At 39.3% G+C, this 15,073-nt stretch overlaps 1 protein-coding gene across 6 annotated transcripts in view; it reads right to left on the bottom strand.

Moving 5' to 3' along the window:
• Nucleotides 1-15,073, bottom strand: part of bru3 (CUGBP Elav-like family member bruno 3) — a 714,377-nt gene that overhangs the window by 95,330 nt on the left and 603,974 nt on the right. For all 6 annotated transcript variants that reach the window (XM_090373320.1, XM_090373312.1, XM_090373338.1 and 3 more), the window contains exon 12: nucleotides 11,868-12,024. In XM_090373320.1, coding sequence (XP_090229446.1) covers nucleotides 11,897-12,024 — 128 coding nt within the window. In that variant the 3' untranslated portion in view covers nucleotides 11,868-11,896. The remainder of the gene's footprint in view (nucleotides 1-11,867; nucleotides 12,025-15,073) is intronic.

Genomic DNA, 15,073 nt, shown 5'->3' on the forward strand with positions numbered 1-15,073 from the left:
CTATGATGAAGCATTACTTATTCGAGGTAGTGCAATATCATGACAACTCATTCTGATGGTATTCACGATATGAGATATACTTAATGATGCCAATTTATAACTACTTATGTAGTTGGCAATGTACAGAAATGATGCAAATGCACTAACTTGTACATTAGTTAAACTATTTACGTAACCTGAGACTTTAGCCTTAAACTATACCGTCATTATAATGGTATAATGTAGCACATCACTGCTCACTTGTACTTGTTGTGTCACTGCACTTGTTGCATCACTGCAGCAACAAGTACAACACATGCACATCGGGTTTCATGATGACTTTTAGGTAACGTAACGCTTTTTTTCAAATAATGCCAGTAAAAACATTTTTAACGTCAAAAATCTCAGATATCAAAATGATGCAGGAATTAAAATACCTTGGTATCATTTTTGATAGCAAGCTCTCTTTCTAATCCCATATTAACTAACTGGCCAAGAAACTTAAGAATTATGTAGCCATGATCTGGATCACCAGATCTAACTGGGGACTTAAAAAAAACACAATTATTCTGATCTATAAAGCTGTTTTCATTCCAGTCATGTCTTAGGCTGAATCTGGTATAACTGAACTACAATATATAGAATTAAAAGAAAACTAGAAAGTATACAGAGAAACATTCTACTAGCCATAACAAGAGCTTGCTGTATGATAAGTGCCCTGCCCTCTTGGCAGGTTCTCTCTGCATACTATTTCCAAATCCTGCCAAGGGTTTTGGGAAATAGCATGCCGAGGTCTTTATCATAGACTTAAGGAAAAGCTATGCCCAATCAATATATGTGTATCACCCTAGATTTGGCAGTTGATCCAAAGAGAGAAAGAAAAAGAACGGCAACTGAGCTTACACAGGGGTGGAAAGCAAACTGGGAACAGTCCACAAAGGGAGAGATGACATGATGGTTCATACCAAATGTGGCTATAGTCTTTCCGAAATCACCTCCTTGGCTTGCCAGTTGACTGTATATGACATTCCTATTAACAGGATATGGGTCCTTCAATCTGATGACCTACAGTGTGCCCGGTGTGCACTTGCAGAATTGGAAACACTTGCTATGAGTGTCCAATCTGCGACAATAATCCCCAAAGCTTACTTATCTCAAGGATTGGCCCACTCCCTTCAGATCAAGGACACCTCTTTATCAATAAAGAGGAATACTACAAAGCTTTTGCAGTATGCCCACTCTATATTTGAAGCAAGGAAACAGAACATTAGACAAAATAGAAATGCTACTCCCCAGGCACCTTGCATCACTAAATTGCATATGGTACTATAATTCAGGCCCAAAACCTTCAGGCTGATCTGCCCCTAGTCTTGACGTTACCACCCAGACAGTGAACTATGCTTGACTCTTAGAGCCCTGTCTGGTATGAATGCTACTATATGAGGTGGTACTATCCAACCTCAGCCTACAAAAAAAATAAATTAATTAAAAAAAAAAAGCTTGAACCATCTATATTCTGAGTGATGTGACAAACAGGGATAAATGTTGGCTGAATGAGAATGCACAACTGGCTGTTTAATTTTATTTAATTATGCACAATGAATATATGGTCCTTTTTAGTCCTCGAGGCTGTCACAGACATTCTCTCAGGTATGCCAAGTTGGGCTTGCTACCTGGGAGTCTAAAACGCCGATGGAACTGATATTTCGGTTACACACAAATCAAGTGGATCTAATTTAGGCAAAGTCCGGTTGGTCTGTGACAGCCAAATTCCCTTCTTGTACCTTCACGATGGTGGGACTGTTAGTAACCCCAGGTATAAGCTCCATGTGCAAGCCCTGAAATATGACACCCAGCATAATGTAGATGACCACCCAGGCGTACACCAATGTAAGTAGGGGTTGAGGTGTGCCACACACAGCATGCAGAAGAATGTCACCCCTCTGTGTTACCAGGCAATACTAGGTGGTAGATGACTCTCATCAACCAGTGAGTGCAATACCACCACTTTGCATACTGGAGGCTTGAAGTGGTGGAACGAATGTTTAGCCTCCAGAGCAAAAATTCCAGCAATCCCCCCCCCCCCCATATCTCTTTCATCATGCAATATGATTGATATCTTTTGAGGTTATAATGGAAATCATGGAAAGATCCAATCTTTCTTACATTTCAAGGGAACAGCTCTAAAATGGTGTTTCTAGGCTGGCTGCTAGATAGTCTAGCAGACCGAACCTATGGGTAACTCTGTAGGGGGCTTCTGAATTAGCTAATGTATAATCTCACTGCCTGCACCCTGCCAGATAGTGACTGCAGGGAGCCCAAGTAGTATGCATGTGGAGAGGGGGGCATTGTCGAGGCCATGTTATGTGAAGGAGCTGGGTATATTCTTAACACTGGTACCAGTATACAAAAATTTCATTATTTCATACAGCACGAATTGTCAAAATAAGATAAACTTATCTGCAAAAAGAAGTAAACCTCTCAACTACTTTCTCATTCATTCCATATATATATATGGAATGAATCTCTAGAGCCCTATGTCTCAGTGCTAATACCCATGATGTCCATTTCCACTTACAGTCTGCAAAACCCCATGTGCTTTTTAAGAAATAATCCCAGGCATCGGTTGATTCAACCACTGCTCATCTCTGCTGCATGAATGATTTGCTGTATCATTTGTTTTGCTTCAAAGGTAGTAATTCTGCATTTCTGTAATTTGCAAAACTTAAGCCTTTCTTCATAAGAGCAACCCTTTGTTCCATTCACTAATCTTGTTGCCCTTCTCTGTACTCGTTCCAGCAGCTCTACATCCTTCTTAAAATGAGACTTCCAGACCTGTATATAGTACTCAAGGTGTGGCCTGACCATTGCCTTATACAAGGAGATAATGACCTCCTTATCCCTGCTAGAAAAATTCCTGTATATCATTGACAAGACACCATGAGCTACTCTTGCAGACCGTCTGCACTGCTCAGAGAACTTCATATCTGCCTGCAGAATTACCCCAGGTCCTTTTCATTCTCTAGTACTGTCAGTTTGGTACCACACAGTTGATACATTACTCTGGGGTTACTGCTCCCATATGCAGTACTTTACATTTGTCAACGTTAAACTTCAGTTGCCACCTCTCAGCCCATCTGCTCAACTTTTCTAGATCCTGTTGCAGCAGAATACTGTCATTAGTGTCATTAACAACCCTGCTGACTTTTGTATCACCTGCAAACTTGGGCATTAAGCCTGATATACCATCATCAATATCATTAATAAAAACAGAAAACAACAATGGACCCAACACTGAACCCTGGGGGACTCTACTAATAACATTAGTCCACGAACAGCAGTGTCCATTGATTACCACTCTCTGTCTTCTCCCACTCAACCATCCCTTTACCCATAGTAACAATTTGCCCCCAATGCCACACTGCTCCAATTTGTACAGCAGTCTTCCATGTGCAACAGTATCAAAAGCCGATCTAAGATCCAAATCTATGATATCAAAATTATTCTTTGCATCCAGTTCCTTTGTTACCACATCATAGTTTTTTTTTTTTTTTTTATTTGGATTTTATTGACGCATTAGCAACTAAGGCTATAATGCGCCACGACCACCGCATCATAGTATCCAATCAAACTGGTCAGACAAGACTTCCCCTTAAAAAACCCATGCTGTGTCTGAGCTATAATTGAAGTCTTGTCTAGATGATCCTGCAGTGCTTCTTTAACCAGTGCCTCTATTAATTTCCCCTGGAACAGAAGTTATACTAACAGGTCTGTAATTACCTCTTGTCTCCCTTTGATCCTCCTTTGCGGATTGGGGTCACATTTGTACATCTCTAGTCCATCGGTACTTCCCCCGAGTCCAAAAAATCTCTCAGAATTATGGCTAAGGGTTTGCTTACTTCCTTTGCTGCCTCCTTTAATATAACTGGATAGATTCCATCCACCCCAGGTGCCTTTCTTATGTTTATCTTCAACAATTTCTTCTCCACTTTACTCTAAGTTATTACAAGATTATCTTGCTTACTGCAAGCGTTTAATACACCTCTGGCATTCCCCTCCCTGAATAACTCCTCACGTGTGAATGTAGATGCAAAATATTCATTTAGTTTGTTAGCTACCTGAGCAGGATCATCAGCAGTTGAACCATCGATATCAAGTGGACCAATCTGATTTATCCCCTTCCTTCTAGAGTTTACATAAGTAAAGAACTCTTTGCTGTTTTCCTTTGCATCCTTTGCCAAAGATTTCTCGTAATCTGCCTTTGCCTGCCTAACCTCCGTTGTGACTTGGTTACAGACCAGCTTATATCTATCATATCTATCATAGGCTTCTGTGTCACCTGTTAATTTATATGTATCCCATGCATTTTACTTCTCTGCCACATGTCTAATTAGGCACCTCCATAGCCAGGTGGGAAGGAGCAGTAGTGCGCAGCACACGCTTCTTGATTAGACCGGGGTTCGAGCCCATCACCACCAAATACGGAGGATGCGGAAAGGTCAAGGAATGACCACCGCATATCCCGGAGCAATATGGCCTTAGTTGCTAATGCTCCTAAAAAAAAAAAAACCAACAACAACAAAAAACATGTCTAATTAGTTCATCTGACATCTATTTAGGCCTAAATCTTGAACAATATTTCTTAGTTGGTATGAAAAGCCCAGTAGCTTCTAAGATTAATTCTTTGAATGCTTCCCATTTTGAATTTGCTGTTGGCAACATCATCAGTTGGTGCCACTGTAAAGAATTTAAATACTGTCTCAGACCACCGTAGTCGTCGTTATGAAAGCAAAAACCTTCCCTTTACCCCTGATTGATACTCTGGTCCTTTTCCACCTATTCTTTTTTCACACAATATGTTCTCCATTTCCCTGACAATAGAGTCACCAACAACTGCAGTTCCTGTGTGGAATAAATAAATAATAAAAAAAATATATGCTCTTTTTTTGCAGGCTAAGCTGTATGATGAATGTGGTATCATGTGTTCTGTCTATTTTAAAAAAAAAAAAAAAAGAAAAATGCATGTGATGTTTTTTATCTTTTTATTCAGGTGCCATTTTGCCTGAGTGCAAGAGTGATGGGCAAACGATAAGTGAGTGCAACTATGTCAGTGTTTGGTTACTTGTGCACATGAATATATGTTAAAAATATATATATTTGTGCCTTATTTACATTATAGAAATGACAGGTATGTGCCAGTCTGGTGTGGATGTATTGTGTTCTTGTAATAGAAAGATCCCAGTGCTCTGCTGGCACCATGCTGTTTTCTCCTCTTAGGCAGTATTGTGTGGAATGTTTCATTCTGACTGAGCAGCCAAGATGGTCACCTGTACCCCCCCCTCACTTAGGGCACACTGGGTATAAGACTTTAACCCCTTCTTTCTGTAGGACCATGCCCACTTCCCTCTCCACCCTGCCACCTCCACCATCCCAAACACTTTCTCTACTCTTAACAGTCCTGCCTTATGGAGGGTTGGTTGCCTCTACAGGGTGCCCCTCTGTTCCTTTATTTTCTAATTCTTGGTGGAAGTCTTCTTACCATCTACCCCATTATCTTTCCTCCAAGGCTCAAACTGTCACTCTTGTGCTTGTTTCTAATAAAAAAAAATTTCCTTTTTTTGGGCCCTCCCTGGCAATGCCTAGAGAGATTTATGCAACCCCATTGCATGGCCACCTCTACGTGGTAAAGGATGGGTAGTGGTAAGACCTTGGGTTTCCAAGGGCCCAAGAGCAAAGAGGCCAGATATAAAACAGACCAACACACTCCAATAGTAAACTGTGCAAACTACACTCTGACCTATTGGCATTTACGAGGTCTGTTTTGAGTCACAAAAGATCACTGTGGAGTTAGGGAACCCCCTGGGCCACAAGATCTGCAACACTATATATTCCTTCAGTGCACATTGTACTCCCATTATTCAAATTCTGCATTCCATATGTCTGAGTGTCACCACATCTCCATTATCCCTACAATGTTTGCATTTGATGACTTAACCAGTACTTGAAATTTATCAACTCTTGTTTACTACACTTAAAGCATTAGTTTACACACAAGTATACAGCATCTGTTTTTATCCTTAGTCCTAGCACAGCTCATGTATTTGTTTGTTCCATTTTGACTCCCAGAAGGCCTTGTAACTCCTAATACCTTGCTTTCCAGGCTGCTGCGTCACAATAAGTGTCACAATACAAGCACTCATGCGTCTTCTTGCAGCTGCTATTAATCTATTATTCTACAGTTAATTCTGTGTATCTCTCCATCTCCCCAAGCTAGCGGTTTTACAACCCAATTCAATGGCATTAGAAAATATTCATGCATTTTGTATCCTATATAGATGAACAGTGCACTGTTGAGTCAGTTTGGTGTGACATAAGCACTGCGAGAGCTAAAATAAGAGTAGGAGTGTGTTATAGGCCTAATGACTCGAATGAGTACAATGAATTATACAGAGAAATAGAGTGGGCCAGTAAATCAGAATGTCTTATAATGGGGATTTTAACTTCTCGATATACTGACTGGAACTTCTGGGTTGGTCACTCACACACTAGTAAGACTTTTGTGGATTTATTGGATGATTGTTTTCTGCAACAGCATGTTCGAGAGGCAACCAGAGAGAGTAATATTCTTGATCTGGTTATCAGCAGTGATCATTTGTGTATTAAGAATTTGCAGATAAAGGAACCACTAGGTGGCAGTTATCACAATGTACTGATGTGGGATTTACTTAAAGATATAATTACCATCATAGGTAAAGGAAAGGATTTTGCTTCCGAAAAGGTGAGTACAGTGGTCTCAGAAAGTTTTTAAATTCTGTACAGTGGGATAAAATGACGATGTTACCAAGAGTAAATTCTAAGTGGGAAGCATTCGAGGAATTAATTGTGGATGCTACTAAAAGTTTCATACATAATAAGAAATATTGTTCAAGGTTTAGGCCTGAATGGTTATCTAGTGAACTAATGAGACTCATAACAGGGAAGAAAAATGCATGGGGTACATATAAATTAACAAGCGACTCAGAAGCCTATGGCAGATATAAGCTAGTCTGTAATCAGGTTACAAAGGAGGTTAGGCAGGCGAAGGCAGATTACGAGAAATCCTTGGCAAAAGATGCTAAGAAAAACAGCAACGATTTCTTTACTTATTATATAAACTCTAAAAGGAAGGGGATGAATCTGATTGGTCCACTTGACATCGATGATTCGACTGTTGATGATCCTGCTCAGATAGCAAACAAACTGAATGAGTATTTTGCATCTACATTCACACATGAGGAATTATTAAGGTTTGAAAATGGCAGAGGGATACTTAATGATTTTGTAATAACTGAGAGCAAAATGGAGGAGAAATTGTTGAAGTTAAACATAAGAAAAGCACTTGGGGTGGATGGGTTCTATCCAGTTACATTAAACAAGGCGGCAAAGCAACTAAGCAAATCCTTAGCCATAATTATGAGAGCATCCTTGGACTCAGGGGAGGTTCCCACGGACTGGAGATGTGCAAATGTATCCCCAATTCACAAAGGGGGATCGAAGGGTAACACGAGTAATTACAGACCAGTTAGTTTAACTTCTGTTCCGGGTAAAATAATGGAGTCACTGGTTAAAGATGCATTGCACATTGCAGGATCATCTAGACAAGACTGCAGCAATAATTCAGACACAGCATGGGTTTGTTAAGGGAAAGTCTTGTCTGACAAATTTGATAGGATATTATGATGTGGTTACAAAGGATCTGGATGCAAAAAATAATTTTGATATCATATATTTGGATTTCAGGAAAGCTTTTGACACTGTTGCACATGAAAGACTTACAAATTGGAGTAGAATGGTATTAAGGGTAAGTTGCTACAATGGATAAAAGGATGGTTAAGTGGGAGAAGACAGAGGGTGGTAATCAATGGTTGCTGCTCTTCGTGGACTAATGTTATTAGTGGAGTCCCACAGGGTTCGGTGTTGGTTCCACTGTTGTTTTGTATATTTATCAATGATATTGATGAAGGTATATCAGGCTTAATGTTGAAGTTTGCAGATGATACAAAGGTTGGCAGGGTTGTTAATGACAGTAATGGCAGTGTGCTACTGCAACAGGATCTAGATAATTTGGGCAGATGGGCTAAGAAGTGGCAAGTGAAGTTTAACCTTGACAAATGCAAAGTACTGCATATGGGTAGAAGTAACCCCCAGAGAAACGTACCAACTGTGTGGTACTACACTTAAGGTGGTAGAAAATGAAAAAGACCTGGGAGTAATTGTGCAGGCAGATATGAAGTTTTCTGAGCAATGGGAGGTGATTATCCCTCAGTATAAGGCAATGGTCAGGCCATGCCTTGAGTACTGCGTACAGGTCTGGAGGCCTCATTTTAGGAAGGATGTAGATTTACTTCAGCGTGTACAGAGAAGGGCAACAAGATTGGTGAGGGGAATGAAGGGATCCTCTTACCAAAAGAGGCTTAAGTTCTGCAAATTGCAGTGGCTGGAGAATAGGCACCTGCGCAGTGATCTGATTGAGGTGTATAAGGTCTTGAATGGGTTGAGCACGCTGAATTCTGATGGGATCCTTCCACTTGTTCAGATTACGAACCTAAGGGGGCATAAATTCAAATTAAGAAAAGACATCTATGTAGAATATATGTGCGGAAATTTGCCTTTAGCCAGCGGGTGGTTAATTGCTGGAACAAACTTCCATCTGTCATTGTGGAAGTTGATAGGTTGAATAAATTTAAGGAGGAACTGGACAGGCATTTGGAGGGAATGGTGTGATTTTTGTTTTTTTTTTTTTTTTTGGCTGAAGCTGCATAAGCTCATACACATGCTTTCTTGCATCACATGCCACTACTACTACTACTACTATCTCTGTAAAAACAGTCTTTCTTGTTAACAATCACCGACCATGTTGAAAAACCTCCACCCCATGAACCTTGCACTGCATAGTCTGTCCAAAATGAATTGATTGATAAAGTTCTTATATATACATTGTATATTTCATTACCATATACATTTCCCTATACTTGTTAAATGAATCCTCCTCGTATCTCCTACTGATAATATTAGTAGTACTAACTAATATTAAGTGTAGGAGAAATTAGTGCCAACATGTACAACAATATCACCTTTTGTGCTCTTAAAAGAAGAAAGCTACTCTGAAAAGTCATTACCTTTTGACTCTGGCAGACATAAACTGGTTCTATTCCACCTATCCTTTTTACAAAACATACTTTCTGTTTCCTTGACAAAAGATTGTGACAATACTGTGGGACCAACACATTCTGGCATGGTGGATTTTGTATCATGTTTAGCATGGCATAGTTTCAGCATTGTGCTGGGTGGTTGAGTGCTTCATAGGTTCCTCTTTTCAATTTCTTCAAGCGCATAAACCCTAGTCCCTATGCATTCATAATACCATCAGAATGCTGAATTGGCACTTAAACTCCTTACACTGTCTCTAACAATGCACACAAGGACATCCCCTTTGTCCCTATCTGGTCCTACTATAGTTAATTGGCGCATCCGTAGCCAGGTGGGAAGGAGCAGCAGTGCATAGCACATGCTTCTTGATTAGACCGGGGTTCGAGCCCGTCACCACCCAATACGGAGGATGCGGAAAGGTCAGGGAATGACCACCGCATATCTCGGAGCAATATGACCTTAGTTGCTAATGCTCCTAAAAACCAAATAACAAACAAACTATAGTTAATTCTGAAAAAATGCAATAAGCAGCACAACAAATGTAGCTGTGATTCCCAAGGGAACCACCATCAACAGTTCTCTTCCAAGTCAAAGCATTCCTGCTAATTTGAGCTTTTGCTTTGCTACCCTTGTTTGAGGTGTGATTCTATTCCAAATTTAATATAAAATTATTGCATGATCTAAGAGTTATATGAGAGTATGGCTAAACAATGCTATTCTCAAATTTTGCCACACAATATGTACTTTACTGTTATGTTTTTAAATACATTCCTTACTTTCTTAATTCCTAGCTTAACACAAACATATGCAAACCTAAGTGATTACGACCTTTAAGATACTTATTTATTAAATTTAAAATACTGCACTTACTATTACGATGTAATACACTACAAGTTATTAATTATGGGATACAATTTTTTCACTAAAATTGGCAAGGAAAGAGGCTCTAATAATATTAAGTTGTAACTTATAGAAATTTGAAAATAAGCTAATGTACATGATTTGGATAATTAAAACTACTCATTACGCACAATTTAATATGTTAATTAAGTGAAAAAATGTCAAAATATTCCAAAAATTTATCTAATTTCAGCAGCTTGAAATTTTCTGCCTCCAGTTACTGTAATCCTTCTCTCCCTTTGTCAGGCGCCTCCGTAGCCAGGTGGGCAGGAGCAGCAGTGCGTAGCACATGCTTCTTGATTAGACCAGGGTTCGAGCCCGTGACCACCAAATATGGAGGATGCGGAAAGGTCAGGGAATGACCACCGCGTATCCCCGGAGCAATATGGCCTTAGTTGCTAATGCTCCTAAAAACCAAATAACAAACAAACAACAAACAAACTCCCTTTGTCAAGCAGTATTGGAAGGAACAAACGAAATCTCAATGGCAGAGCCTTGCTGGCTTTTGATAATGTGCCTGGCCACCCCAAATGAAAAAATGAGAAATGAGAATTTCAGCTGTTTCTCTCATCTTAAGTGATATCTTGCGGGATAACATTTCACTAACAATGTGGTTATATCAGCAGCAAAACAGTATTACAAGTGACATGACATCAGGGTTTCAAAAATTTCATTAAACAATGGGATAAATATTTGAATATTCATGGTGATATATTGGAAAACAGACTACTTCCTCTTTGTATCTACACAATTTCTTTTCTCTTCACCAAATGTTGAAAACAAAACACTGGATATATTGCTTTCTGATTTTTTGTGCGCACGTGCGTGTGTGTGTATGCAAGTAATGTGTATGTGGGGAAAAATACACACAAGGCATTGAAGAAATGATTCTGTGTTGCTTGATCTCCCTTTTTATGTTTCTCTTATCAAAATTTATATGTTGTATTTCTAAATTTCCAACCTAGGCATTAAGAAATGTAAGATGCAAGCAGATATAATAGTCTGAGATTATTATTATTATTTTTTAATAGATATAATCAAGTGATTGATTTAGAAGTTATAAATATATGCAAAATATTACATTTCTTTATTCATTTGAACACAAATATCAGTAATTCAACTGCCTCCAGATTGGGTTAGACTGTTAAAGGAATTTACTCAGGAAACTAAGGCCATAACATGTTTGTTTTTTTTTTTTTTTTTTGGTAGTTGTTTGCGCATAGGCTTCTGTGGCCATAATGCACCTCCCAAGGTTTTTGCAGTACTTTGATCCAAGCCCGAGGCGAGAATCGAACCTGCTACCGTTCGGTTGCCGGGCAGGCACTTTACCCAACCGGCTAGCCCGGTCGGCTGCCATAACATGTGAATGTCTCAGTGCTTGCGTTTAGAATCCAACTCCAACTTAAACAGGCTAATGCAGTTCTGAGAGAGAGAGAGAGAGAGAGAGAGAAGAGACCGGGAGGCCTTTCACAGAACATTTGAACTGTCTATAATGTCAATGATTAGAAGTGAATCCCATATATATTTTCAAAACAGGGGTTATATGGCATAGCAACTATACCATCCAAAAGAACCTTTCACTGTAAATGCACATGTGTGTGTGTGTGTGTGTGTGTGTGTGTGTGTGTGTGTGTGTGTGTGTGTGTGTGTGTGTCAGGATGCCAAGTATAGTGAAGCATTAAGTAGGATGAAAGAAAATGCCAAGACAGGACAAAAATCTGAAGATTTTTGATTACAACACATAATTTTGATTACTACATATAATATTTGAAAAAGATACTGTATATTCCGACACTCACCTTAAATAAACTTCAATGGGATGGGAATGTTAATACGGTCTGTTGGCATCTTTGGGGCGTTTCAACTGAACCTTGAGGCGTTTCATTCCTATCTGAAACCCATTCATAGCTTGGATGGCAGCCTGGGCACTGGCAGGGTTGTCAAAACTGACAAAACCTGGTTTTGGGTGGGGGAAGAAAAATCAGTGGTATACGTAAAGATAATATAAAATAATGATCAGTCACAGCCAATAATCATAAGTACAAAAACCCCTTGCAAGAAGATACATAAATAAATTTCTGTAACTTTTATATACAAACCAGATTTTGAAATTCCACCAGTTCCTTGTGGAATTTCAAACAAAATATAATGCCTTGGCAGCGCAGAAGCTTGCTGCTTTATAAATCATGCTGACAAATTGCTTTCATGAATGCTCTGAATAATTTAGAAATTACAAGGAACTCTTTAAAATCCAGCATTCACAGTTGAAATTCTGGATTTTAAAATTTTCCAGATTTTAGAGAGGTTACTTAGCAGTTAAACAATTTTAGAGAAGGACATTTCAATGAATATTAAGCACTAATAACTGAACTTGTTTACATATGCAAACATTTACAATGACTAAAAAATAGTACTAGTAGTTAAAACGTAAATGGTTTGTTAAATTTAAACAAAATCACAGCACATGTTTTCAAGTACTGTAATGCCAATTTTTAATGCTTGCCTTGTTACAGCATCAGAGAGAACAGCGATGAATCTGCCTTAGAGAGATTTATATTTTATTGGCGCAAAAACGACTGTGGTTATACTGCACCAAGAAAACTGCCTCAGAGAGAAAATACTGACTTGTAGAGTGAGTATCAGAGAGAATAGCAATAAATCTGCTTCAGAGAGAAAATACTTTCACACTGGAGGATAAAAAAAACCCCAACTAATCTTCTCAAGGGAATAATTATAAAGAGGCATGAGCAGTTTTAATCAATCCACATGATATTTTGATTCTAATAATGTACCTGGAGAAATTCAACCAATTTTTTACACATAATAACAAATATTGCTAAGTTTTGTTTTTGCTGCCTTTATTACTGTAGCAGATACAAAAACAAGAAGGGGGGTCATGATCACTCAACTTGGCTTCCGAATTCTCACTGACACGGTGGAAGAGAAGGTCTAATGACTGACCTAAGTTGCCTGTTGTTTTTCCCTACTTGAGTCCTGCAGCTGATGAGCTATATCAGTGGTGTCCAACCTTCTCCTGTAAAGGGGCCATATTCAAAGTTAGATTTGTTTTGTGGGCTGTACTGAGTGATTTGAGAAAGAGTAGTGTGTTACATTTTCCATATCATGTTACATGTAAAAGGAAATTTCTATTTTCATGTTGCCGTTTTTTATTTTCAGGCTATATATAAAAAATGGAAATTCACAACACCTTTGTGTGCAACAAATCTGTGTCAGTGATTTATTTTTTAGATGTTATTAAACATCATAAAAACATTACTTACTTTTGTTTTTTCTTTTAAAAATACTTTACTTTTGCTTTTAGCATTAGCATTAGTAGAGGCATTTGATGCAAGAAAGCAAGCTTATGCAGCATCAGCCAAAAAAAAAAAAAAAAAAAAAAAAAAAAGTAACATAAATAAATAAAAATAACCACTTCCACTTCACCCCTCTGTTCGTTCGAAATACCTGTCCAGCTGAGCCTTAAACTTATTTAGGCTATCAACTTCCACGACAAGGGATGGAAGTCTGTTCCACCCACCAACCACCCGCTGGCTAAAGGCAAATTTCCGCACATCTATCCTACATCTGTCTTTCCTCAATTTGAATTTATGCCCTCTCAGGTGATTTTTCTGAGCTAGAGGAAGAATCCCATCAGCATTGAGCATGCTCAAACCATGCAAGGCTTTGTACACCTCTATCAGATCACCCCGCTGGTGCCTAGTTTCCAGACACTGTAATTTGCAAAACTTAAGCCTTTCTTCGTAAGAGAACCCCTTTGTCCCATTCACCAATCTAGTTGCCCTTCTCTGTACTCGTTCCAGCAGCTCTACATCCTTCCTGAAATGAGGCCTCCAGGCCTGTATACAGTACTCTAGGTGTGGCCTGACCATTGCCTTATACAAGGGAATAATCACCTCCTTATCCCTGCTAGAAAAATTCCTATATATCATTGACAATACACCATGAGCTACTCTTGCAGCTCGTCTGCACTGCTCAGAGAACTTCATATCTGCCTGCACCACCACCCCCAGGTCCCTTTCATTCTCTACCACTGTCAGTGTAGTACCACAGAGTTGATACGTTGCTCTGGGGTTGCTGTTTCCCATATGTAGTACTTTACATTTGTCAATGTTAAACTTCATTTGCCACCTCGAAGCCCATCTGCTCAACCTTTCCAAATCCTGTTGCAGCAGCATAGTGTCAGTAGTGTCTTTGACAACCCTGCCAACCTTCGTATCGTCTGCAAACTTGGACATTAAGCCTGATATACCATCATCAATATCATTTATAAATACAGAAAACAATAAAGGCCCCAATACTGAACCCTGAGGGACTCCACTAATAACATTAGTCCACGATGAGCAGTGTCCATTGATTACCACTCTCTGTCTTCTCCCCCTCAACCACCCCTTTATCCATAGCAGCAACTTGCCTCCAATGCCACACTGCTCCAATTTGTGCAGCAGTCTTCCATGTGCAACAGTATCAAAAGCCTTTCTAAGATCCAAGTATATAATATCAAAGTTATTCCCTGCATCCAGTTCTTTTGTGACAGTATCCAATCAAATTGGTCAGGCAAGACTTCCCCTTAACAAAACCATGCTGTGTCCTAGCTATAACTGAAGTCTTGTCTAGATGATCCTGCAGTGCTTCTTTCACCAGTGCCTCCATTAATTTTCCGGGAACAGAAGTTAAACTCACAGGTCTATAATTACTTGTGTCAGCCTTTGATCCCCCTTTGTGAATTGGGGTCACATTTGCACATCTCCAGTCAATGGGTACCTCCCCTGAGTCCAAGGAAGCTCTCATAATTATGGCTAAGGGTTTGCTTACCTCCTTTGCTGCCTCCTTTAATATAACTGGATAGATCCCATCCACCCCAGGTGCCTTTCTTGTGTTTATCTTCAACAATTTCTCCTCCACTTTGCTCTCAGTTATTACAAGATTCTCTAGCTTACTGCTAGAGTTGAATACACCTCTGGCATTCCCCTCGCTGAATAACTCC

The sequence above is a fragment of the Mastigoproctus giganteus genome, chromosome 1 (assembly GCF_048544385.1).
Source record: "Mastigoproctus giganteus isolate SK-2022 chromosome 1, ASM4854438v1, whole genome shotgun sequence".
NCBI lineage: Eukaryota > Metazoa > Arthropoda > Arachnida > Uropygi > Thelyphonidae > Mastigoproctus > Mastigoproctus giganteus.